Source organism: Aulonocara stuartgranti (assembly GCF_965226115.1).
Source record: "Aulonocara stuartgranti genome assembly, chromosome: 23".
Taxonomy (NCBI): domain Eukaryota; kingdom Metazoa; phylum Chordata; class Actinopteri; order Cichliformes; family Cichlidae; genus Aulonocara; species Aulonocara stuartgranti.
In genome coordinates, this window is record NC_138958.1 from 3,758,024 (window position 1) to 3,785,884 (window position 27,861).

Here is a 27,861-nt window from a genome sequence, read left to right on the forward strand (position 1 = left end):
GGCTGCTGTATAAGCACTAAAGATTTGCCTGCTTTGTGAGATCATCCTTTCCTACAGGAAAGCCATAAAGCCAATGTCTCCACAACGTCTCTGACTGAGGTAAAGTAAATCTGACATTTGCACAGACATGCACAAACACACACACATGCAGACACGCACAAACCTTGCACAATGCACAACTGCCACGACCTTGCCCTCGCCTTGGACCTCTGGACCATTTTCCCTGGAGGCTAAAGTAAAACAATCAAACCACAGGAAAGTAGACATATGTCTCCAACACAGCCGTCACCTTTACAAGCCACCATTCTGGAAACACACACACATGCACACACTTCTTAAAACATTGTCTTCTAGATAAGATCTCTAAATTGTTATGAAAAGCTAGCAGTCGCAAATAAGAAGGGCAATTTATCTTGTGTTTGTAGGTTTTGAACTTGTCTCCAGCACCCATATTTCAGCCTGCTGTACTGCTACAGTTCCCATCTTGGTTCTGCACCTTATCATACTGCTGAGGTGCTCATCAGAGCAAAGGCTTATCAAGGTGAGACGAATAAAAACAGGGAAACTTGCATTTCTAAAGAGGTTGGGCCTCTTTGTTTCCTCTGCAATTCTCAACCCAATGGATTTTTTTGTGTCTTGTTTTTTGTGGACACATGCCAAAAGATAAAGACCTGACCTCTCAGTGGACTGCCAGTTCTCTGAGACCGTCACCACAAAGGCACTCGCTCACTTGGCATTCTTGTTGTCTTGGAACATTTTACTTCCAATATAGCCGTAAACCGTTTAAGGGAAAACAGTCATCGTGGAAAATTACCACACCACTTTTGTTAACAATCAGAATAGAGACGGGCACAGGCTACTGGGACAGGTTTTCCTACTTTAGTTTAGGTTGTTCGTTAAGTATGATCATTGCAAACACATATAAATATAAACTGAAAAATGCTATTTAAAAAATCAATAAGGAATATGAACAATTTCCATGGAGCAAGATTGAGTGACTTATGTGATCTACAGTAGCAAACCAGCGACCGTTAAGTAATGGCGTAACATTTCAAACAGCCTGTATCCACTCATATGACTGTGAGCCAGTAAAAGGCAGCTGGTTACGATCGCAGATTAACTGTGGATTGGGAACAGTAGACAGGTTGTGTGCTGTATCTATGGGACTTGTGTGTACACACACCAGTGGGTCTTCAGAGTGAAAGGCCTATGTGTCTGGGCGTCAGTGACTTAATGACACCACTTACCGCCCTAATTCACACTCAGGTTCTTGTACATATTTTGAAAAAATAACACGAACGGAAATCCTGCAAACAGAGAATCACTTGTGTCAGTCAGATGGGAGATGTTTGACCTGCTTTGATCCTTCTTCTGGGTTAAAATAGAATTTTGTTGACGCTTTAGTGCAACGGGCATCATTTGGTAATGTTGCACATTAACTACCTGAAAAACGATGCCTTTTAAAAAAAGATGAAATGTTTCAAGTCAACTCAGCTGCTGAGCTACTAATGAAATAAGTTGGGGCCAAAAATGGTAAATCTGAGGAAACGTGGTTTGGAGACTTTCTGTGAAACGGAGAGTGATATGGGAGTCAGAGGGTGGAGCAGCACTAAAAGGGGACAGGGCAGAACCACATACAAATTTCCACTCCTGTGTTTTTATTTGAGCTTGTTGTGTCTCACAGGAAATGCCCACAACTGTTCCACGAAAACATCTTTTTCTACAGGAAAAGTCATGCAGACTATTAATAAAATACGAGGACAGAATATGCTGTTAGGATATGAGTGTAACCATAGCATATATTTTTGTATTTTACATTAAGTTATTCCCAGTTCAGTAAAAGTAACTCTGCTTTTTGCATTTGTCACTTTATATGAAACAATTAAGACTCTGCAAAAGCACAGGAAAGGAAAAAAATGTCAGTCTTGCCCCACCTCAGGTTTCCCCTCTCTTCTAAGTCGTGCTTTGATAACTCACACTGGGCAACATTGTTTTGCCATGAAATAGCTTGTACTCATGATTCAGATCCTGTGCTACCAAATCACTGCCCAGGCAGGCATCTAACATTAACTGGAGTTTGTTCACACGCACACCAACACAATACACGGAAACTCAAGTCTCCCGAGTCTTATTATATCACCTACGACTGTATTCATCTTTGTATTATTGGTCATAATATATAACAGCGCTAACATTCTTTACCGCACTTGATCTTTAGCACCCAAACAAATCAGAGATCACCTCCTGTAGATAAGAAGTATGACATCCTGAGATCTCTTTGAACATTTACTTTCTTTCTTTTTTTACACAGAGTGTGAGCCTGCTTGGGTATGACACGTGAGGCTGAGAAGCAATGTGAAATATCACACGGGGAGGGGGGTGCCTCACTCTCAACACACGCTGTCGGTTGCACGACCTCCTGTGTTTTGCTGTCTCTTTCAGTGTGTTGGTTTAGTGGGGAATCCAAATAGAAGCCCTAAATCCCAGTTAATCTGTCACATCATTGGGGAAGCTAGACACTCCACGGTGAGGCTATCAGATCATCAGCTTTCCACTGGTCTACTGCGTCCCCGCTGAGACACAAACATCCTGTTTAGAGAGAGAGAAAGAGAAAGAGAATGAAATTCCAGTGAATATCCTGAATAAGTGAATGAGAACGGGTAACGGCAAGTATGTCTTACAAAAGGTGGGTAGAAAGTTCCAGAACTACCTGGGGCTAGAGACAGGATTGTCAGGACCCGTGTTTGCATTTCTTAGAATTTGTGTCCATGCAGGATCACTAAGTGTAGAAGATGAGGGATGTTAATAAGCCTAGAGAAACCTGGGATGGAAACATGCCAGCCAGTACCCTGAAAATAAGACCACTTATATCCAAAATGTACTGCTATAAAACTTTTGAAAACCCCCCAGACATGTATACTAAATGTAGAACTAATAGAGCTAATGGTTAAGAAAACTTGTAGTTTGTGAAACAGAGTAGTTTAGTGCCAAGCTCGAGCTCCTGAGTTGAACAATACATAAGTCAGCATTGCCCCCTTGTGGAATGGTAGTTACAGTGTAAAAGAAAGCATACTGTTACATATAATTTGTCATATGTTTTGAAAAAATATTTAGAGGCCTTATTCTGAGTCACATCAGACAGAAGAGAAAGATTTAAAACGAAGACAGAAATCAGGACAAAGCTTCACTGTTCCTTAAAAGAATAAAGAAAGAAACATTGTAAACAGAAAATGTATAGGTCAGCATTATTCTAGCAACATTGTAAACACTTTGCAGTGATGTACGTGCACAGGAGACCAGTTGCACAAGGTATTTCTATTGTCGTACTTTATTAAAAGTACAGTTTAATATATGTTTTAAATGCATTAAACACAGCTCAGTATACGAAGAATAAAACAGATGTTTAAAGTTAAAAAAGGAGGTTCGTGTTTTTACACAGCTTGACATTTTTTGTGTTACACTGGGTGAGCTGTGGTGGTTAAAAAGTTGATAATCATGAGCTCGGTAAAGAAATGAACGCGGTCAGCCACACTTAAAAAACAAAAAGTCATTCCCAGGAAGTCACTTGAGGAGTAAGGAAATAACTTCTTCCTCCCATTCTTTTCTAATTACTTTGTGAAATAAGGAACTACAAAAGGTGAAACAGATCAGCTGCAGATAGTGAAACTACTCCAAAATGCTTTGCTTGTTGGTTTTCCACCTCCTCCCAAACTATGTCAACACCAAGTTTTATTTACAACGTACAAAAAAGTTGATTTCCTGTTCCTGTTGATGTTAAATTAAAACAAACTACCAAAGTAGGCATCCATTAGCTCCCCAGCTACCCAGTACCTTACCCAAAATAATTTACACACTTTGTCAAATCATAGATTACCATTTTAATACTTAAGTTAGTAATTAAAAAAACATTTAACTACTTTGTAGTAGTTTTAATTGCATTACAGTGTCACTTTTCATATTACAAAAAACCTCTGTATATTTGGCTTTTATTAAATCAATCCCAAGTTTACTAAATGTGTTTTCAGTGCATCATTTCTGAAACATTTATCACATGGGATGAGATCACATTTCTTTGCTGCACAGTTGGCATTTCACTTTGACTCTTGTGACAACTTAGTGCTTACCACGTGTCTAAGTTGCACTCAGGCAGAGCAATCACTAATCGCATACAGTGCATCCAGCGATCCATTTTAAACGACCGCACATATTCACAATCATCGCAAACAAATGCCCATGTCACAAACACCCACCTCTGTTACTGTTTTTACTTTTCTGTGCAAAGCAGTTGTTCTGGAACAAACCCTAATGTGCCCTGAGGCCTATCAGCTGACTGCTACCCTGTAGCATTCTGCTGGGGCTCGTGAGGTTGTCAGGATAGCACAGCTTCCAAACGAGTCTCAGATTGGACAGTCTGAACCTCCTGACGTGAGTTCTTCTTTTGAAAAGCATATGTACCGAGTTAAAAAAAAAAAAAACATCTGATCTTCTGTGTGCTCTAATGAACATTTTAACATCTAATCACTTACATCACGTTGTAATGTCTGCAGTGTGTCCTCTCTGTGTTTACATTTCTCTGACTTTCTGCTCTGTCTTAAAAAAAGACACTGGGTGATAGCTGTTACATTGTAACAGTCAAGCTGACTTTTAACAAATGAAAATAGTTACAACTTAATGTACAGTTTATGTATTTCTTACATTTCATTTTACACATATTTTATGTTAAAGCAGTTTATAAAACATACAGTACACTTAACAGAAAATGAGTCATAAAAAGAGAGACAGTATGAGACACTAAATATAATCCCTGCTTCACATCTGCCTCTCATCTGGAGCTGGAACAGGTAGTCCTCCCCATAACAGCATGGTGTTCGTGGGTCATGGTTCAGTCCCAGATCCCTGTGATGCACAGCTAATTCTCCTGTATTAACACCACATGCAGAATATTTTTTAAACTGAATCGGGGTGTTTAGTTAGGGTTAGGGTTTTCAGTGTACCCTCAATCCAGGAATCAGAGAAAATTAAGGATAATTTGGATTAATGATCCACTCTGTCTTTCAATTCAATTTTATTTATACAGCACCAAACCACAACAACAGTCGCCTCAAGGTGCTTTATATTGTAAGGTGGACCCTACAATAATACATACAGAGAAAAAGCCCAACAATCATATGACGCCCTGTGAGCAAGCACTTTGGCAACAGTGGGAAGGAAAAACTTCCTTTTAACAGGAAGAAACCTCCAGCAGAACCAGGCTCAGGGAGGGGCGGAGGGAGGGGCTCAGGGAGGGGCGGGGGCGTCTGCTGTGACCAGTTGGGGTGAGAGAAGGAAGACAGGATAAAGACATGCTGTGGAAGAGAGACAGAGATTAATAACAAGTCTGATTCAGCAGAGAGGTCTATTAACACATAGTGAGTAAGAAAGGTGACTGAAAAGGAAATACTCAATGCATCATGGGAATCCCCCAGCAGCCTACACCTATTGCAGCATAACTAAGGGAGGATTCAGAGTCACCTGGTCCAGCCCTAACTATATGCTTTAGCAAAAAGGAAAGTTTGAAGCCTAATCTTAAAAGTAGAGATAGTGTCTGTCTCCTGAATCCAAACGGGGCCTGAAAACTGAAGGCTCTCCCTCCCATTCTACTTTTAAATACTCTAGGAACAAAAACTAAGCCTACAGTGTGAGAGTGAAGTGCTCTAATGGGTTAATATGGTACTATAAGGTCATTCAATTGTGGATTTAACAGGGAGCCAATGAAGGGAAGCCAATACAGGAGAAATCTGCTCTCTCCCTGTCAGGACTCTGGGCATGTCTTAAAATCAGGATTCACAAGTTGTAGTTTGTCTGGAATACCAGGCAAAGTCTTCATCTTCTTCTTTTGGTTGCTTCCTTTAGGCATCACAGGAGTGGATCATCTAAATCCATCTCACCCTATCCCTAGCATGCTCCTCCGTCACACCAATCCCATGCACGTCTTCCTTCACTACATCCATGAATCTTCTTTGTAATTTTCTGTCTCTCTGATCTTGCAGCTCCTGATCACTTCTAATGAAAACCTTAGCATCTCCAGCTCCACATCTTGTCTTTCTGCCAGTGCCACTGTCTCCCAACCTGACGTCATAGCATTGCCTTTTCGCTCTTCCTCCTTCCATCACAAATCACTCCTGACAGTCGTCTCTACCCGCTCCACCCTGCCTGCACTCTCTTCTTCGCCTCTTGTATGCATAGTCTGTTGCTTTGAATGGCTGACCTTTGGTATGGGCATACTATTCAAAGCATTATATATAATAGATGGAATATAAAGTAAAGACACCATGTTTGTTTACTCCTCAGTTGAATTGCTCAGATTTGTATGTCTACAGAACCACAGAGTGAAGGTATTTTCCTCACTTATCACCCAGTCCAGACATTAAACAGACTTTGCAATACACATGCCCTCCACTTACCAGCAGTATTCACACAAATACCCATATAATACTAAATACGTAGGCATAATCTAAGCAGTCTATACTGAATATACAACTTTCAAGAGTCCTCAATATCTTAGTTTGCTTCACTTTGGGGGTTTTTTCTTAATAACAGTTTCTAATTTTAAAAATGCACACAAAGTTTGGAGAAGGAGAGAAACAGCTTGTGATCTGAAGCATACCACATTTCTGCCAAAGATAGTGGAGGCAATGTTATGGAATGGGCATGTATGGCTGCCAGTGGAACTGGGCCACTACTGTTTGATGCTGTGACTGCTGATGGAAGTAGCAGGACAAATTGTGAAGGGTACACTGTCTGCTAAGATTCAACCAAATACTGCAAAATTGATTGAACAGTGCTTTGCAGTGCAAAGGGGATAATGAACCAAAAAGTAATGCATGAATATCAAATAGCAAAGTCAGTCACCTGATCTCTCTTATCAGTCGTCCATGCTTTTGTCACTAAAAAAAAAAAGCATGAGACACAAACAAACAACAACTGAAGGGAACTTGTTCATCTCAAGGGAAGAAACACAGCTTTTGGGTTTGGGACTCCTAACAGTCATTGAATGAATTTGATTTTCAACCAAGAATTAAAAACAATTGTTATACTGAAAATTATGCTTATTTGACTCTACAAGTACAGAAATAAGTATAAAAATCTCATTCTTAATAAGATAAAGCAATACTTTTGTTAAACACTTGGAATTAATGCTGAAAGTCTGCACTTCAGTCACATCTTGATTATTTGATTTTAAAAATCCACTATGGTGATGCACAGAGGTAAAAATACAAAAGTGACACTGTCCAAATACTTACGGCCCTGACAGTAAACTTATAAAAATAACTTTTACACTCCACTTCTGTTTTGTTCATTTTTCTCTAAGTATGAATATTTGGAAGGTAGTTTTCACATAAGGCACAAACTGCTTTTTCCCCTGCATGCCATAAAAGTCTAGGTCTGTGTGCTAACATGACTTCTTTCATTGAGTTATGATTTTTTTTTCCTAGTGTGTGACAGAAGCAAAACCTCCTTAACAAGCTAGTATAAATACCACTTTAGGTCATTTATTATTATTATTATTATGCATAACTACTATCTCAGATATAAATGTTGTTTACTAGAAATTACAACTGATGATATTTGTTGAAGATGTAAATGGTAGATAACAAATCTCTCCCCAGTTGAGTCCAAGAGCTTACGCTCATCTGTTGTTATGTGCATAACCAGTTATGCACATATTATGCATAAATTATTGCTACATTCAAAAAGAAGGTACTATTTTTAACCCCTCATCAATTGCTTCCCTTTTTTCTCATTTTGTGATGGAAGGATTTGTTAAGTATAGTGTTTGTAACGTTTACACTTTCATACAACTTTTAGCACCAACAAAGTCTTACCTTACACAAACATTCACTTGCTTGTTTTGTGGACAACTTTCACCTTCTCACATAAAGCATAAACTCTCAGTTAATGAGTCCCAAAGAAACAAAGGGAATGAGTGTCATTGCTTGTATGACCCCACTCTCAGTGAGGGAGTTTATCACTGTCTCTTATAGCCTACTGTTTGTACACATGTTGATTTATGTCCAAAGCTCATGTTCAATCTCTTCAATATGTAAAACAACAACATGACATAATTAACAAGATGATGACAGACATATTGAACCATGTAAAAACAAATGTAGGGTAATATAATATCTTTACTATTACTAGACTGTAGTTCTGTCATGGCTGTGTGGCAGGCAGGCAGGAAAAGGGACCCAACATGCAGGACTCACAAAGACAGGACTGGAACTCAAAACGGAGCTTTAATGCTGGAAAAATCTCCTTGAAAATAACTCTCACAAAAACACAAAACTCGGACCAGAGGACCTGACTGGAACACGACAAACACACAGCATGGAGAAAGTACGACAGGACAGCGCGCAAAGGCAAACACAGGGCTTATATACACAGGCGAGTAATCAGGGAATGGGAAACAGGAGGGAGACACAGCTGGGAGAGATTAGGGCTAACGAGACGGGGGCAGGTAAAACTGAATACACTGACATAGGACTGGGACTATCAAAATAAAACAGGAAATAAGAAACAAATCACAAAGACGCAAACTTGACACTGAGAGCTCGACAGGCAGAATATAACACATAAAACAAAGAAGAGTGGGTGGTAGGGGGTCCAGGAGCTTAACCAAACTAGAGTCGACTGAGACTGCTCAGGAGGCCGACCCGGGGGCTGACAGCACAGGAGTCCGAGCAGTTCAGGTGGCCGACCCGGAGGCCAGTGACAGAGACAAAACGGGTCTAGAGGCCGACCACAGGGAAGGCAGTGGCGGCGACAAAGCAGTTCATGTGGCCGACCGCGCTGACGGCAGCAGCGTCGACAGAGCAGGTCCGGAGGCAGACCACGCGGGAGGCAGTGGCGGCAGCGACCTTGTTCAGGGGGTTGCCCTCAACAGCGATGAAGTCCAGCTAGAGGCCTGGAAAGTGGCTGGCAGAGGTGAGGTGGTTCAGGCCGAGCTGGACCAGACGAGGCGGGACCAGACGGCAGCGTGGCAGCTGCGTATCCAGACGGCAGCGTGGCAGCTGCGGGTGGTGGCGCTGCAGGCGATGGCGTGGAAGCCCCTGATGAAGGCACTGCAGGCAACGCAGGAGGTGGCAGATTGGTTTCAGAGCCGTCAGCGGCCACAAGGTGCTGAAGCGAGTCCTCCGACCCTTCATCAATGACGGACGGCTGAAGCGGCTCCTCGGGCCCCTCAGCAGAGATGGCTGAAGCGGCTCCTCGTACCCTCCAGCGGAGACAGGCAGCTGAACGGGCCCCCCGAACCCTCCAGCGGAGACAGGCTCAGGGCCAGCAGGCACGGAGACCTCTGGCAGGGACGAGACAGGACCAGCAGGCACGGAGACCAACAGGCACGGAGACCTCTGGCAAGAACGAAGCTGGTTGGAGCTGCACAGGACAGTGGCTTTGTTCTGGCAGCGCTGACACGGTGCAGTTCTCAGGTGGCTGCTTAATCTTCAGGGTTCCAGAATCAGCTGGGGACTGAGATCTAGCCTCTGGGGAGGCCCTGGAGTAAATAAATGTACCTAAAGCAGCTAAGTTATGAGAAACACCCAGGGTGGGAATGAGATTTCCTCCCTGCATAGAGATGATGATGACTGAGTGGCTGACAGAATTGAAGACTGAACTGGGGACAGCTGAGCAGCTGAACGCGCTTCAGGCTGGGCAGCTGATCCAAAAAACATAGCCCCAGAATAAATAGTCCCATTGTCCAAAGCAACAGAAAAATTGTCTTTTTCACTCACCACAGCCTGTGAGTGATATCGCGAAATCTGGCTGAGGGGTGACGCTCTGGTGGCGCAGCCGTCACTTCCTCCTCGGTGATGGTTCCGGTGAGCCGGGCAACTCCAAATCCGGCAGGCCGGGCAGCACATCCTTCTCCGAGCTGGGTGAGTAAGTGGTAGCAGCAGGGGAATGCAGATGAAGCTCATTAAGGAAAATCTCCTGTATGAGTGGGTGAAGAGAGTCCAAAAGCCAGGGGAGACCGGAAACCAGTCGCTGTAGCCGGTAGGTTACAGCACGCTGAAACTCCTCCTCTGGATGATTCAGCCACAGGTCACATAATTTATTCACTGAATAAATTATATCCTCCTTAAGCTCATCAGATGGGACGAGTTCTGCTGGGTCCATGTACTGGTCGCGTCGTTCTATCATGGCTGTGTGGCAGGCAGGCAGGAAAAGGGACCCAACATGCAGGACTCACAAAGACAGGACTGGAACTCAAGACGCAGCTTTAATGCTGGAAAAATCTCCTTGAAAATAACTCTCACAAAAACTAAACTAAACCCAGAACTGGAACACGAGAACCACACAGCATGGAGAAAGTACAACAGGACAGAGCACAAAGGCAAACACAGGGCTTATATACACAGGCGAGTAATCAGGGAATGGGAAACAGGAGGGAGACATAGCTGGGAGAGATTAGGGCTAACGAGACAGGGGCAGGTAAAACTGAATACACTGACATAGGACTGGGACTATCAAAATAAAACAGGAAATAAGAAACAAATCACAAAGACGCAAACTTGACACAGAGAGCTCGACAGGCAGAATATAACACATAAAACAGAGAAGACAGTGACTTAAACTAGAGGCCAGAACAAGAAATAACGTAAAGAGAACAAAACCAAGAATAACCCTTAATACAAAATCAAACCAGCACAACTGAAAACCCCAAACAAATCATAATTTAGAAAAACACCAAAACAGAAACAGAAAAAGCTGGGTCAAAATGATCCAGAACCGTGACAAGTTCAGTCTCAAGAAAAGTTCTCTGGGCTTCTTGAAAGACATTCAAAGCTCTTATTTGGATCTTGGCTGCTTTTTGTTCTGTTCTGTGTCAAAATGATCCCACACACGGGTTCATTTCCATGACTTATAGGGCTCCATTGTATCTTCTTGTATCCAGGTGTGCTTTTACTGCACTGGCCGTGTGTTTGGGAACCCTGTCACAAAGCCATTGCCAATCAGATGCTTTCCAGATGCTTTCCATCTTGCATTAAAATTTGACTCTACTTTTATGTGTCCAAAATTCCATCAATTTTTGACAAATCCCCAACCCCACTGACTGAAATGCAGCCATGCACCATGACAGAGCCTCCACCATGCTTTACACTCACTGCTGTACCTCTCTCCTGACCTCCTCTGCAAATACTGACAACAATTTGAACCACAAATGTCAAATTTGTATTCACCACTTCGTGAGACCTATTGTCACCGATGTTCAGTTCAGCTCTGGTATAATTTTTCTCTTTTTCCCTCATTAAGATGAGCTTCTGGATCAACTGAAGGGCCTGATGCATGTCTCAGATCCTGTGTCAGGTCTTCTTCATATCTCTTAGGGACATGAATTCCAGATACTGTTCATCTGCTGTAGATAGCGTTTAGCCCACTTCTACTTTTGTTCTCCACATGTCCAGCTGTTGTAAAAGACAAACTGCACCAAGTTTCTATACCAAGGTATACCAATTTTTGGCTCATAGCTCTTTGGGAAGCACCCTGATGGTCCAGAAATATTATTTTGTGCCCGTGTTATCTTTTGCATTCGACACAGATTCAACTAAAGAAATAGGAACAGATTATATGTGTTTCAGCTGTTAGTAACAAAGTGCCTGAAGACACAATTTAAAATGAGGGCTTTGCTAAGCTGTCTGGTTCGTCTCATGAGTTAGGTGCTTTTCTCTGCTTCGGTGATTCAAAGGTAAAGTGAACAAGAAAAAGCTTCCTCATGAAATGGTCAGGTACAACTGGACTAAAAATAATTGAAAAAGCAACCAATGTCCAAAGAAAAATTTTGAAGGACCTTCAGAAACCATTTTATAAAATTACAAGAAAGTCTGGCTCCTTGAAAGCAAAATGTAAAGAGATAAGAGGTGGCGCAAGACTTTGAAGACGTTGAATAGTATTTATGCAAATACTATGCCATCCTACGCAGACATTCTTCAGTTAACGGTATTTAACAAGTTTTTTTTAATCTTCTTAGTTAAATGTTGATACTTTTTGTTTTCCCACTGCTTCTTTTTTCTTTTTTAATATTCTCACCTTCGTTGCTTGATATTCAAGTTTAGTTGAGGCATGTCAGAGAATATGGTGACAACACGTAGAGCTACATTATATGCTTCTATAATCGCTGACAACTTTGAGCAGTCACTGGCTGAGGACAAAGCCATATAAGCAATCTTTATCTGCTTTGGCCATGTCCTGTCCCCTCCTCCACTCGCATAATCAGCACAAACCGTAGTGTCTTTCAGCAACCGCACGTGGACGTGTTGGTAAAGGGGGGCATTTACATTTAACTTAAAGATGCGTTCAGTGCCAAACTATTGTTTACTAATTTAATAGCAGAAGAGCAGAAATTGGGTCACTATTATGTTAAGTTTTAACGCGAAGAATAATTGAACTGATCAGTCGATACATTTCCCTTTTCTTTTTCTAGTAATATTTTTAGAATTGTTACTTACAGTAAAACAACATTTTTAGAGATGATACCGAAAGTGTTGGTTCGGGGCGATTTAAAAAAATTACTTAAAACTACGAAGGATTTTTTTTTAAAAAAAGTTGTAAACTTAAACAAAATGAACTAAACTACTGAAAAAAAGTCATTGTAACTGTGTGCGACGCTGCACTGCAGCCGCTGTTGCTGAATCGTTGCGGCAATAAACGGAGCAGCAGAGAAGAGTAGACCTACAACATCCGGGCAATAGTCAGCTTGCGCAGAAACGGAATGGCGGAGGTAAGTGAGCGAAAACGAGAAATGTAATGACCCAAATGTTAGAGAAGCTGGGCCGAATTTAAGACTTCTGTCACTCCGTACGATACACAAGACTGCCGAGGGTTTGGCCGGCTGGTGAACGACCGCTGAAAGAGAGCTACGGGGGCTATTTAACTGGGAAGCGGCGGAAGAAATGGAGAACCTCTCCAGCGTATCGCCTCTCTCCGCGTTCTTGGCTTTAAAGAGACATTCCCTCAGCCTTGATAGTAAAGCCGTAGAAAACAATAGGGAGCCCGGTAGGGTCTAACACGGGGGTGCTGAACTATTTCAGGTGTGCCTTGCCGGCGAAGTGGGTTTAGTGAAAAAGTTGGGAGACATGTCATGACTCGGCGGCGGTAAACTCCGACCGTCTCTTTCAGAAATATTGAGAAGTAGTTATTTCCTTCTTGCCACTCGTAGCGAGCCGGAGAGAGGAAGAGGCGTTCAGCACCAAGTCGCAGGAAAGCGCCCCTGGTCAGTCAGACAGCGACCGACGGGTTGGGAGATTTTTGGTGACTTTTGGCGTCGTGAGAAGTAGATTATAATCTAATTTAGAGAGCGCTTGGACTTCATGTGAAGTAGGTTTGGGCGAGATTCTTGTACGGTTACTGCTGTAAGCGTGTTACCCAAAGTTTCCCACTATGGTTATAAACTCTTTATGTGGCCTTCATCCTGTACGTACATTGTATCTGATTAGTTCAGACCAAAGCCGAGCCTGGAATCGTGTCGATGAATCAGGAAAACCACCGTGAAGCTTTTTTTTGTTAATGTAGTATCACAGCAAAACCGACCATCCTGTGGTGACAATTCACAATGAGCTCTTGGACATTTAAATATCTTTAAAGTTACATTACATTGCGCTTAAACTTCCCACAAGTGCTATGATCAATCTGTTATTAAGTTTAACACCTAAGTCTGGATAGCAGAAGGTCTCATAAGTTGAAAGAAGAGCCCTTGAAAAGTGAGGAGTCAGCTGACCTGTAATGGGATGAGCCAGGATCAGCCACTATTTGATCCTGTGTTGTTCATGTGTTCATTTGTGCCGAGTGCCACGGCACCATTTTAATGTACTGTGCTATTTTACATGAGTTTGAATGCAACATAACAGACATACTGTCTTTATCTATGTGCATGTTTGTAGGTGGGTGATAAGCATCTAAACATGAATGCAGAGCTTGTGGCCTAGTGGAGAGTGGAGGAGATACAGCAATGAAGGCCCTCATCTGGAGAAGCAGAAGTCTTTACGGGTCTTAGAGGAGTTGGAGGAGGAGAAGAGTCCTCGCTCGATGAAGATGGCGACACCATCCCACACTGTATGATCACGTTCTGCCATGTTTATATGTGTGATAAACACAAAAATATTCAGCAAAATAGCTTCCTGTGATTATGGCAACCTTATAGTTGCAGGGTGTACTACATCACTGACAGTAATGGCATCGACTATTATTGTTCAGTACAGTTTTGTTACTCTAAAGTCATGTAACATTTGCTTTTGAAATAATTCAGTTACTAGTTCATAGAAATTTTAACAGCAGCGTTTTTTGACAAAAACGAAAAACAGTCTGAGGACCAAAATCTATCAACATACTGCAAGTGAATGTGAATTTTAATAATTACTCTAACCAGCAGCATCGATAACTCTTAATAAACCCCCCTTTTTATGGGCATTATTTGCCTTCAATATAACATTTCAACAGAATTATTTTAAATTGTAGTTTAACAGAGGAGTAAATATGAAGTTGAAGTTGATGAGTTTCAGTACCTGACATCAACCATCCAAAGCAACAGACAGTGCACAAGAGAGGTGTAGAAGAGAGCGCAGGCAGGGTGGAGTGGGTGGAGAGGAGTGTCAGGGGTGATTTGTGACAGAAGTATAGCAGGAAGAGTGAAAAGAAAGGTTTATAAGATGGCAATAAGGTGGTGGAGTTAGGAATGAGTACATCAGAGGGACAATTCAGGTCGAGCAGTTTGGAGAAAAAAGTTAGAGGGAAGCTGAGATGTTTTGACATGTGCAGAGGAGAGAAAGGCAGGCAGCAGGAAAATAGGAAGATTCATAGATGCAGTGAAGGAAGACATGCAGAGGGTTGGTGTGACAGAGGAGGATGCTAGGGATAGGGTGCGATGGAGGCAGATCATCCACTGTGGCGACTCCTAAAGGGAGCAGTCAAAGAAGAAGATGATTTAAATAATCAACGCAACCATTTACTTTTCTCATAATCTCTACGTCTGTTGTCATAACATGTAAAGTAAAGAAATATTCATTTTTACCTTTAAAAATGCTGAAATTCTGAACACCGTGTTCAGGAAATGACATGGGACGTGCAGATGTTGACTCTGACATTTTTACAGAACAGTTCAATTACTTTGAGTAAACTGAGTACACTCTGGGGGTGTTTTAGGCATCTTACAAGGAGACTGCTCAATCAGTCTGATGGCATTATTTGGACAGACCAGGGAAAAGTGTCAAGTGTGCTTGAGATAGCTAAACTGACAGACATGTAGATGATTTTCAAGAAATGTGGGTGTTATTTATACATTTCTGTGGTTTCTTTCCCTCTTATACCCCATCACCTCCCCTCCACCTGTCACTGCCTCCCTCTGTGCCTTATTTGTAGGCCAGTGAGCTTCCCTTGGAGGAGCTGTTGGCTTTCTATGGCTATACAGTATCAGATCCAGAGAAGGAGACCTGTCACATGGCTGCCAGTTTGCCAGACATGACACTGGACAAGGTATACAACCTGAGGTGCACAGAACACACCCGTGGCCTCATTCATCTTTCATTTATTCATCAAAACAGATTTTGATTGGTCGAATTGGTCAGAGAACTTTTGAGAATCAGTCAAAAATATCAAATTGAATGATTGTACATCTAATGAATATGCTAACTCTGTTTTTCTATTTTTACTGTTCTGTCTTTTGTTTTTATTTTTTTGTCTTATTATATGTTTGGTTTAGGATCAGATAACTGAGGATCTCTTCCCTGGGGAGCAGGAAGAATCATTAGCCGACGATCTCACCCCCTCAGTCACCTCAAACACCTCGGATCTGCTTCGCCGCATCCAAGGTAACACCCAGGGAGACACGCATTAACACATTTTCATATAACACTAAAACTCGCTGAAATTTTCTGAGCTAAAGAAAGGTTCGCAGTTTGAAATTGAATCGAATCGAATTTCTGGTGCTTTGATGACATTTCAAATAACACAACCTGTCAGGGTTTGTGATCCTAGGGAAATGCACTCATAATAAGCATTGATTTTATACAGTTCTGTGGAAGTTGTTATGAGATGTTCCTGTCTGATAGCATATATGTGTCACTCTTCATATGACACCATTAAATCAAAGGCAGAGAGATATTTCAATCTACAGGAGTTTTAATATATTGAAACAGTCATATCCAGATAGTGATTCTATGTGAAAGGTGCTGACTCTATAAAACATGAAAACCAAATGTACAGCAGGTATGCAGCTTTAGTATTTTTCATGGTGCACAGACTGAACACACTGAACAGGTTAAAAAGAGGAGGTGCCACTTTGCTCATTGATGTTGTGCATATTCTGCTTTATACTGAATTGTGGTTCATACTGAGTTAGATGCAGTGTATAGTCATTTTATTTTTTATCATGACTATAAAGAATTGTGGTTTTAAATATGCTTAAGATTCCCTTTCTTAATCAGCAGAAAGATTTGGCTTTTAAGATGGCATGGAAAATCTTGTGGCGTTATTTGAATGTTCTCCTGATCTTTCTCTAATATTTCATGTGTTTTAGGTGGAGACAAAGACACGTTGATCAGTTCATCAGATGAAGACTCTGATGATGTCTCTATTCCATCCAATGAAGAGCAAAAGGTGGGTTACTGAGCATAGTAATCTTATTTTGACTAAGTGACTCTCAATCACCTTTAAGTTTAAGGGAAACACATTACGTTGCAACTTGTCTTTATGGGAAAGCAAATCAGATAAAATGCCAATAGCAAGACAGTTAGGCAGCAATAAAATATGGGTTATCAACCCTTTGGTAATGGTTCTTTTGATCAGTGCAATCAAAGGCTGAATATACACTAGGCTTTGGTTACATTTATATAAACATGACACTTTTTCCTGCTCTGGCACTAATTATAATTCAAAGTTAGGCTACTGAGCTGAGACCTAATTTCAACAGAACCACGATGCTTTTAATGGGCTGGCCAAAAATGCTCTACTTAAGAAAATTCAAATTCATATAAGCCAGAGAAATGGTTAATAGGAAAAAAATCTCCCAAGTTCTAAAACCACAGTGGCTCAGCTTTCTAAATGTAACAGCTTGTTTTGGACAGGCCTGAGTTTCTCATGGTTGTAGGTCGACACAAAGAACACTAACATGTGTACATTTTAAAATAAAATTTCAGCTTTTATAGGCATGATCACACGTTTCACAATTATGACTATTCATGTTTGGATTTCCTGTTTAGGAGATCATGGTTGGCTCCATGTATCAGGCAAAAATCCCTCCAATCAGCCCGTACACCTACCAGGAGAGAGGTAAGCAACTGAAATTGTCATTTTTGACAGTTGTTCTGATATATATACACACATATATATTAGGGGTGCAACGATACACAAAATTCACGGTTCGGTTCGATACTTTGGTGTCACGGTTCGATATTTTTTCGATACAAAAAATGTTCATGCCTTTTTAATTTGTCATTTATTAAAATTATAAATATATATTTTAACTCAAACGTACAGTTTTTAAATTTAATGTTGCTGAAACAACAAAGTAATAAAAAAAATAAATCTATCTGATCGAGAAATCACTCATCTTTGGAAAAGAGAGTTTATTACAGAGAAATGGCTCTTTCCAAAATAAAAGCTATACTATACGCTTCTTCTGGGCTATATTTTCAGCAGCATATTAAACATATCAGGTCCCCATAAGGAGAATCCTGTGCTAACGGCTGTCTAAATGACTCGGGTAAAGTTTGTAGCATGCGTGCTTGTTGTTTTTGTCTGCTTCGACTTGTCTTTGCACGAGGATGATGTCGGAGTAAATGTGCAGTCATATTCGTTGTGTTCCCACTAGTGCTGTCAGCGTTAATCTGAAATGACGTTAACGCCACAACACGGCAAATCTCCGTTAACGTGCTGCCGTCCAGCGTCAACACGTTAACGAGAAAACTGCGCTAACACACTAGTTCCCACCCATGTAATTGAGCATTGCGTGGCACATCCGACATACTGTTTTACTTTTGTCCATGACGCGCTTACCTTCAGGGTCATACTTCACATGAAAACCAAAATAGTTCCAAAGGCCAGATCTGAATGAGGGTAGGGGAGGAAGTTTGCCATGTTGCAACGAGCTTCTGTCTTGCTAGCTTGCGCTGCGCTCAGTAATGGATCTGCGCTCGACAGTGCAGCCTAGGCGGAGTAGTCGAACGCAGATCCACTGAGCTCTCAACACAGACAGCATCGTCAGAAGAAAAGTTGATAAAATAAATTAAAAATTTTGTATTGTTCGATACATTTGCGTACCGAACCGAAAGCACTGTATCAAACGGTTCAATATCGATATGAGTATCGTTGCACCCCTAATATATATATACATATATATACTCGACTCGGAAGTAGACCTGTTGCTCTGTCTGTGGCTTTTCATCACACTCGGGGACCACAGTGTTGTTTTCCGTAGACATTTCCCTCGTTGCCGGGTTTCAAAAATGGCGATGTTGAGTTTCGTGAATGAGACTCTCTTGACTCATTAAGTGACACCGCTGACCAGCCAATCGGTGGCATGCAGTCTGACGATGTCACATTTTAGTATCTGCTCAGATCACTTGGAACCCCGGCCAAGCATGTGTACCTTGTGCCTGGTACGTTTTTTTAGGAATGATCTAATGGAAAATCCTGAAAACTGTGGTGAACCGTGGCGAGTTGATCAGATGGTACTAATGGAAGAGGGGATTACGTGTTTAGTACTGTGTCCAAGCACTTTTGACTCCCCAGAGTTGGTGTGATTGATGTGTACTGTGCTGTGACCTGCTTCAAGATGTAGGACCAGCACAGTTCTGTTGGACTCAGCTCAGTGTGCAGAGTGTGGTCGTGCTGCCTTCATTAAAAATTGCTGTTACATTATTAACAAATCTATAAGGAATGTGGGAGGACAATTTGTCACTGCTTCTAAAAAACCGCCCAAATACATCCACAAAAAAATACATCAACCTCATTGTGCTCGGCAAGACTGCCTTTCAAAGCATGTTGATGCATGAAAGAGAGAGTGAGTGTGAAAGAGAGGAGCTGAGGCACTGAGAAAAACCGAGGTGTATTCAAGTCCATAATGTAAAGCACAGTGCAAACACGAACACGATACAGAGTAAACGTGTCTAATGTGTCCGCTGTAAGTCTGAGAAACTGTGCCTGTCACCCTCTAGCTTACAGCACCGAAGACCAGTTGTTGTGGAGGCCAGGGGTTCTGCCAGTGCATGAAGTGGAGGAGTTCTTGCTGAATGCACAAAGACCCCGTGGCCAGGAGGAGGCAGTAGGAACCGAGGAGGTCATTGTCCAAGACAATGAACAGGTACATCTCAGCAAACACTGCTGGCTACTTTTGTTTGTTTAAGCTAGTCTGTAGTAACACGTAAGCGCCCCTCTTCAGTAACGAAGTATTCTTCCTTCATGGCAATGTCGCAACTGCCCCCCACACAAAGGCGAATGACTCATCTTAACCAGTTTTTAGCTGTGGTAAAATATAATAAATGTGCCTTCTGTACACGCTGAAAGAAACAAACAGCTGGATAAAAAGAAGTCCATGTATTATTAGATCTGTGTACTTGAAGATTTTACTTTTGTCTTGTTATTCAGATGTCTGGATTACTAACCTCATCCCAATCTCCTTAAGACGTTTCAGAAGACTTCTTCTACTTGTCTCGTTTAGTCTGCATTACCTGAACTCATAGTGGACCATGGCTAAACATGGTCAGCCTTTATGTCCATAATCAAGAGTTCTTGTTTTCTTTAACTTGCCTTAAACCGAGAGGTAAGTCTTCACTGAGTGACAGTTTTTGTGTTTCCTCTAAACCTTCAGGCACTGTACGAGTTAGTGAAATGCAACTTTAATGTCGAAGAAGCACTGAGGCGATTTCGTTTCAACGTGAAAGTATTCAGTGGTAAGAACTATCCCGTTGTCCTACTTTCCCCAACTGGGCATTTTACACCTTTGTGAACAACCCAGAATAAGTTTGTAATAATGATTGATAGTATGTAAATTTAAAGTCATCAGAAAATCGTTGCACCCATATGTCACAGGTTTTTGCAGTTACAGTGTTTTATACAATTTTTTAATCCATTAGCAAGGGCAAAACTTAACTGAGGAATTCCCAGACATGAAACTGTGGCCTATTTTCAACCATTGACCCTAGTTAGGCATTTATACCCACAACACACAAAATTTTATCATATTTAGTTACATAAAACCGTTACCATACTATACAATATAGATACAAGTCAATAAATAGAGATAACTAGGGAAAAACATAAATAAAATGAAATGCACATAAAACGATACAGAAATTAACAAATGATTTTTATTTGCCATTAACCAAAATTTGACTTTTAATAAGATTCAATATCTATAATTAATTTGATTTCAGGAGGCCTGACAGGACATGCTTCCTGAATAGGTGACAGGTCATTATGGCGAATGCTGATTGTCCAAATTTAGATCTTTGATGTGGTGTTTTACAGTGTCCAACATGGTCCTAGTGACTGCCGTCACCGTCTTATGCATCTAGAGGTATGCGGCCAGTCTGCATTTAAAAACTACTTTAACACAAAAGATATGAATGAAAACATCAAAACTAAGTGGACTGTATTTTTTTAAATTCATTATTTAGAGTCTGTTTATAAAAAGATAGAAGGTGCTTAGTTGTAGATGGTGATACTTAGACCCATACTGTCATAAAATATCACAAATTGCGAAAATATGAAAGAATGCATAAACAGCTGGGCTGCTGCAAAGTTCATCTAGTGTTGAATAAGATTGAAAACACTCAGATTGGTCTTAACAGTCTTTGAATTTGTTTCATGTTTATCAAATTTGAGTTGCGGATCTCAAATTATTATTAAAAACGTAAAATGTTATCATCAGCCTCTGGGTAGCTTGCAGGCAAATCACTGATAAACAGAGTGCAAAGCATTGGAACAAGTAGCAGTCCTTGGGGAATGCCCATTCTGTTTTTCAATAGTTTCACTAATTTTCTTTCTTGTTCATCCATCACACACTGCACATTTGGGTATATTGTGATTGGCAGTGTCAAATGCGTTTTTTAGATCAAGAATAACAAGACCCTCAAAAGTTTGTGTGTATTCCACCCCCACAAAACTGCCACCAAAAAAGCCCTTAATGGTGTTAGTAAAATAATAGGTTACTATTTCTGCGTAATATTTTGGTCTAAAGCCGAATTGTTTCAGGGAAAAGAATTGATTGGTCTGTAGATGTGTAAATAGTTGTGTTACCACAACATTTTCAAGTATCCATGACAAAAAAGCGAGTATGAAAAAAGTTCAGTCGTTGAAAGTCAGCCTCCCCTGGTCTTCTCAATAAAGCCTGTGTTAGAATTAGGTCTGCAGTAACAGCATACCAGTGTCAATGAAAAATCTGTGGTATTCTTAAAAGAGAGAAATGCAGGCTTATTCAACAACCCAAGGCCAGTGTAATTCTTTTCCGGTGCAAAGTATGACGTTTCATTACCATTTCGGTGGAACTATAGCTGCCAACTTCATCACTGCAGAGAAGGAATAACTCACTGATGTGACCTCATGACCTTCAAATCAGAAATGAGCCTCCAGTTTAAGACCAGTTTTATTATGCTAGAAACAGGAAAGCAAAATTAACAGATTATGATATTAAGAGTGTCACTTTTCATTTCAGTTTTTCTGTTCTATTTAGTTTATGTGATTGTAATTACAATTATGTAAAAATGTAAAATTATTATGTAGTTTTATAAACTTATTTTTGATGTCCGCTGTCTTTAGAAGAGCTCTGCTCCTGGAGCGAGGAGGAGTGCAGGAACTTTGAGCATGGGTATCGAGTTTATGGGAAAAACTTCCACCTCATTCAGGCAAATAAGGTGAGCACCCAGAGGATGACCTGCTACCTGATATGCTGATTTAAAAGGGTTGACTATTTTCCGCTAATGCAAAAACAACCTCTTCTTATCCACAGGTACGAACACGCTCAGTGGGCGAGTGTGTGGAGTATTACTACATGTGGAAGAAGTCTGAGCGTCACAAGTACTTTACTCAGCAGGCTACCAGGCTGAGCCGCAAGAAGTACAGCCTGCAATCAGGGAGCATGTGAGTGTTGCTGGGACACCAATCTGAAGATAACCAGAGTCTTTTAGATAAAAGGTGCAATCAGAAAGAACGGCACATAAAAAGCAAGAACAGCCATCGGATTTCAGGTTTGTCTCCTTGTGGAGCACTGCACTGCTCCCCGCTGCTCCCCGCTGCTCCCATCTGTCCACTTGCATCTTAATTATGGCCAACAAATTCACTCAAACCTCTTTGTGAATTTGTCCTGTACTCCACAATGAAATCTAAATGGAAACAGTTTGGACTACAGAAATCCAGCAAATGTACATGTGCAAGTGATCCGAGTGGGACTTTACAGAGAGCAGTTCTGAAGTGTTAAAGTGTTGCACAAGGAGACAGCCTTGAAGGGGAAACCTGCTTTTAGGAATGTGTCAGGAAGTACTTCCAAACTCTGCCATATCAAACATGCTCTCCAGAGTAGCTCAAAGTAGCTTTAAGATTTTTGGGTTTTTTCTGATCCCTGCAAAAATTTTGGTATTTTGTTTTTCTAAATGGTAAAAATGGTAAATGGCCTGTATTTGTATAGCGCTTTACTAGTCCCTAAGGACCCCAAAGCGCTTTACACTACATCCAGTCATTCACCCATTCACACACACATTCACACACTGGTGATGGCAGCTACATTGTAGCCACAGCCACCCTGGGGCGCACTGACAGTATGTATGATTCTGTCTCATAACAGAATCATACAAAAACTATGAAGCTCATTTTCATGACACTTGATAAAGAGGTAGAGTTCGGGTAAAGGAAGTGCTCATTTACACTTTGGTACATGTCTAGAATCACTTCCTGTAAAATTGCCAGATAGGCTTTGGACTTCAGAGAGGTCTACTTTCTAAGCGTGAGACCTGTCAGGTAGCTCAAGGATCAATTCTAAATCTCTTACTTTTTAATTCTTACATGCTGCCATTGGGCAGTATTTTCATGAGACACGGCCTCCTTAATATTCTGTGGGTTACTGATGATCCTGATGGTATTGATGATCTCTTGCTCGCTCAGTTTTAGATTAAACTGGTCTAGATGTTGCAGAATTTTTAAGAACATGATAAATAAAAATTGTTGACCTAACTTGCAAATTAGAAAACCTGATGCGCGCTTTTAGTGCGTTATTAGGTTAAACCATTGTTACGCTCTTTCTCCAGTCCACCGAATAAATTAAATAAATGTAGTACAGGTAAGTAAAAGGTCTACACTAAAACTACATCAGGTTACACCAGATGACCTATTACAACTGGAACCTGGAAGGGCCTAATTCTTCATTCCCACATGTTTTTGCTTCACTTTAACAGCATTTTGACAAATTCCACCTCACTTGATCTGTAAGCAAATAAAGTTTTCGTGAGCTATCTGTTAAAGTCTCTCACCTCAAAGGACGTCTAAAGATGCTGGTGGTCTGCAAAGAGCTGGTTAATCCAAGTTATATGAACAGATTTTACAACAACTACTGTCTGAGTGAAAACTGTGAGCTCTGTAGGTCGCAAACACATAATTTATCAGAGCTGGAAGTAGTTCTGCTGTGTGTTGCAGGGAGGATGGAGACCAGGATGGGGAGGTTGTGGAACTTGAGGGAAACAACAGTTCCACAAGGTTGTTGCCTCACAGCTCCATGGGCACAGGGCAGCTGGAGTCCCCGTTACCTCCACAGTCGAACCTGGACCAGGACAAACAAGGTAAAAACCAGAGGTCGCCTCATAAAAACACCTGACGTGATGGCTCAGATGGAAGCTCTTTATATTTACTTTGGTGAGCTCTTGCCACACAAAATGTCCTTTCTTACAGAGAACTAAAATAATATTCAAATAATAGTGAAGCAAAGGCTTCAGTCTAAAGTGTTATTAACTGTGGCCTTAAGTTCAAAGTAAAGACACAAGCTTCTTCTTCTTCTTCACAAAAGAAAAAGTAGATAAAAGTTTCAGTGTCTGATAAAACTGAAGCTATGTATGTTTACCCATCTTTTTGTACATAAACCATTTACATGCCATGTGAAACATACATGCCAAATCATCTTTCAGTCATGTTATACATGGGCTCCATTGATTTCCTGTTTGTTTATATATTCTTCCTGTTTATTTTGACATATTTATTATCCCTGTCTCATATGAAACATTTTATGTCTCCCTTCCTTTGTTTTCCCCAATATTTTCATGGTATACATTTGTTTTGTGTTGTGTTTTTGCTCGCATGTATGCACGTCTGCGCGTGTGTCTGTGTGTGCGCGCTTGGGCATGTTGTGCATGTTGATGGTGCTCCAGAAGAAGAGGGCCGCCCCAGGCGCAGACGAACTCCCCGTTTTCTCTTAAAGCCATGACCTCAGTCCACTCAGGCCACAGACAGCAGGTTGAGCAGCCTGCAGGTAAAGAGGATGAGTACAGAAAACTAAAATAATGTGGTCACTGGGAAATAATCAGACAAATAAATAGACAAAGTTTAATGAGAAAGGAAAGAAACGGGTCTAATGTAAACAGCCTCCTCTGGCTGTGTAATAATTAGCGCATTTGCAAATAGTGTCTGAATAATGTTGGAGATGTTATTTAAAATATTGCTTTTTGCTTTTTTCCCTTTGTTTTTTCCAAATACAGTTTTTTCCCTTATATACCGTCACATCTTTTCAAAATAAGACTGCTGTATTAAAATAAACTTCAAAATCAGTGTAGCAAAAAAAAATGCATTTATTGCAGTGGCTCGCTGATATACACAGCACAGCATGTGTAGAATTCACAGTATAAAACATGCAGTAAACAGAGTTGTGTAGATATTTCAGATAGTTCATAATCTCCTCATATGAGGAAGATGTTTGAGGAGATTACCCAGCAAACATGGTTCAAACTGCGACGTCGCGTCCCTGGTCAGGACAGGTCGGGGTGCGACGCCGATGTAGAGCGATGGATGTAGATGTTGTTTCCGCATAGAACAAAAGGGACGTCGGCTCGTCTCTTAAACGGTGAGAAATGAATATTAAGTTATTGCAAAGATGGAATGATAGCCATTTTTATTATTTATTCATTATTTTTTCACAACTAATATGTGGTTGTGAGCAGATATCCACATGAATATTTCCGTGGATTTTACATCGTCACGTACTCACAGAGTCGTGCTCCTGGAATCTTTTTAAATGTTTTAAATAAACAACACTTTTAAGTTGTTTTCAGTTTCGTAAATCTGAATTTCTTTTCATTTTTTTGTTGGTGAATTTAGCACATTGGACAATTATTCCCTCTCTGTCTGCGACGTCGACTCAGGAATGCTTCATTCAAACATGAAGTTCGGTTTTCTCGACCTGAAAGCGTGAGGTCACGAGTTTGAGTCACCACTAAGGTTTCTTCTTTTCTTCTCATGCTTTTCTTGAGAGAATTTAATTTCTATTTCCTTTATTCTGACAGTAAAACAGAATTTTTAAACACAAACTTTCTCGTGCTTGAAAATCTAACAAGGACGTTCGACAAGAACCTCGTTTATGTTAGGAAGTTGGTGCTGATGTGAAGGTAACATTCTTGATATCGGTTCAGCTTTCATTTTGGAACTATGACTATCGTTCGAGAAAAGACCGCCAGCCGTTTAAATGTTTGCTGGGTACGCTGTAGTAGAAATTGGTACGCTAGAAGAGCACAAAAGCACTCCTCAGATGCCATTGTAACCATAGACATCAAACATACATCCTAGAATATATGACAACAGTAATGGAGGTTTTATTAATCTGTCGTCCTGTGAATTTCTATACGTCTGTCCAGATGGCGAGCTGGTGATGGGCTTGTCAGAGCTGTGCGGCGACGAGTGTCCTCAGCAGCTGTTCGGATGTCCTTTCTCTCTCCCGCCCATAGACGGCCTGCAGGAATCTGGCTCAGATAGTTGTTGTCCTTCAGCTCCAGTCCAGCTCCAGTCTCAGCTCTTTGCTGAGACCTCCCAGTGGGCCTGCGGGAACTCTCCGGCCCTCCATGACAACCACGGGCTCCCAAACTCTTGTTTCTTTCAGCTACACATGCGTGGCGAACATTTACTTTCTGAGGGCCCTGACTGTGGCACAGTGAGCGGTGGGGCCAGTGCTTCCCACATGCTGCAGGTGGAATTTAGCCTGCCGTCCTCTTCATCATCCTCAACCGCTGTCCTCCCGTCACACTTCCAGGCATTCAGCAGTTTGCTTCACCCCTCACCCGTCCAGCATCCTCGCTCTCTCACACAGTGAAGGGGACATGGAGATATCTAAGTGGTACTCTGTGTAATTTGCCCTGTGTGTTTTTGGTTGGTAGTGATCTTTTACAGCAGGGTGAAAAAGAAATGAGAGGACAAAAAGTGCGTTAATGCAACTTGCTTGAAAACAGATGGACCTATTACCTGTGTTAGCAGGTGACTTGTGTGCCTCTTCTTAAAAGGAGGCGCTCGAATCCTACGCCCATTGTGGAATGATGACTGTGTTAATCACTACTTTCAGGCATTGATTATGTGCTGCTGTCCATTATTCCTGAAACTGATTATTGACAATGTTGACCACTGCTGCTTTGTTTTCTTATTTATCAGAACAGACAAATTTGACTGCTGCTCAGATTTGGTTTTCCCCCCCAGATTCTTACCGTGAATACAGACAACATGACTGTTTTTATGCTCTTCATATCAGTCAGCATTTTCACTGCTGCAGCCATTTCAGATCTGCTATTGGACTGTACCTCACCTGATGTAATACGGGGGTGGGGGGGTCTGACTACAGAGTAAAATCTGTCCACTTATACAACATAGAATAGTTTATTTAAACATTAACTTAAAATGTTTTCTCCTTTCTTGGCCCTACATATCTGCTTTGTCTTTATTCTACACAAAAGTTCATCTTTCTTAAGATTTAAAAAAATATGAACACCTTAAAGGAAAAAAAGTTCTACGGTTGATTTGAATATGCAGCAATGTAGGAGCCTAATGGGGCGCAATAACTTCCTGTTTTATTGTATTTTATTTCTTTTTTAAATTTCCTTTCTTTTTGCTTCTGTGGAAATTTTCCTCTTTTTTCCCACCACTGAAAATGTATATAGATTTATAAAGGTGCAGGGTTTTGTCATCAGTCATGAACACCATTTCTCGTATGATGAATAACTGCTACCATGACGAGCCTGTTTCATATAATGGGCTTAAAAATGAAAGACTGAAATATAAAACTTTACATGCTAAGCTGCCATATACAGAAGTGAGAATACCCGTGTGCAATATCGCTGAAATATAAAACGGTTCACGAGTGAAATATTTCCACCACATAAAGATAAAACAAAAACATAAAATATACATAAGCACAAAAACAAACAAACGCAGTTGTGGTCAGAAGCTTACACACGAGTCATCATGTGCATGAATGTCATTGAAATCTGGGGCTTTTAATTATTTCTTTGAACTGTTCAGTTTCTGGGGAGTCATCTTTAATGACTTTACAAACATGAATTGTGTTTGAATTTGTTTTCGATCTTCACTAATCCACACAATGTCAAAAATGTACATAGAGCTTTTCAGATTTATACATTTGGTTAAATTTCCTTTATCGACCTGCAGCTGAACCAGACACCTTAGTAGCTGACATTTCCAGCTGTAAATTTCGCCCCTCTTCTTGGCAGATTTGGTAGAGTTCATACCCATGATGTATGTAAACTTCTGACCACAACAAAAAGATCAGCGACAAGTCAGAAAATCTGATTACTGAAACCAAAACAAGTCCTTCTCAGATCTCCAGTTAGCCTGGATCCATTAACATGAGCATCAGAACGT

At 41.0% G+C, this 27,861-nt stretch overlaps 1 protein-coding gene across 1 annotated transcript; it reads left to right on the forward strand.

Annotated features, from left to right (window-relative positions):
- Positions 1-10,648: 10,648 nt before the first annotated feature.
- On the forward strand, positions 10,649-27,153 carry mier2 (mesoderm induction early response 1, family member 2). The gene is made up of 12 exons (XM_082523962.1): positions 10,649-12,757; positions 13,917-14,088; positions 15,391-15,504; positions 15,731-15,839; positions 16,547-16,626; positions 17,229-17,298; positions 19,185-19,330; positions 19,838-19,919; positions 21,787-21,881; positions 21,977-22,107; positions 23,653-23,795; positions 25,854-27,153. The coding sequence occupies exons 2-12, from the start codon at positions 13,942-13,944 to the stop codon at positions 26,303-26,305; spliced, it is 1,569 nt and encodes a 522-aa protein (XP_082380088.1). The 5' UTR covers positions 10,649-12,757; positions 13,917-13,941; the 3' UTR covers positions 26,306-27,153.
- The last annotated feature ends 708 nt before the right edge of the window (positions 27,154-27,861 follow it).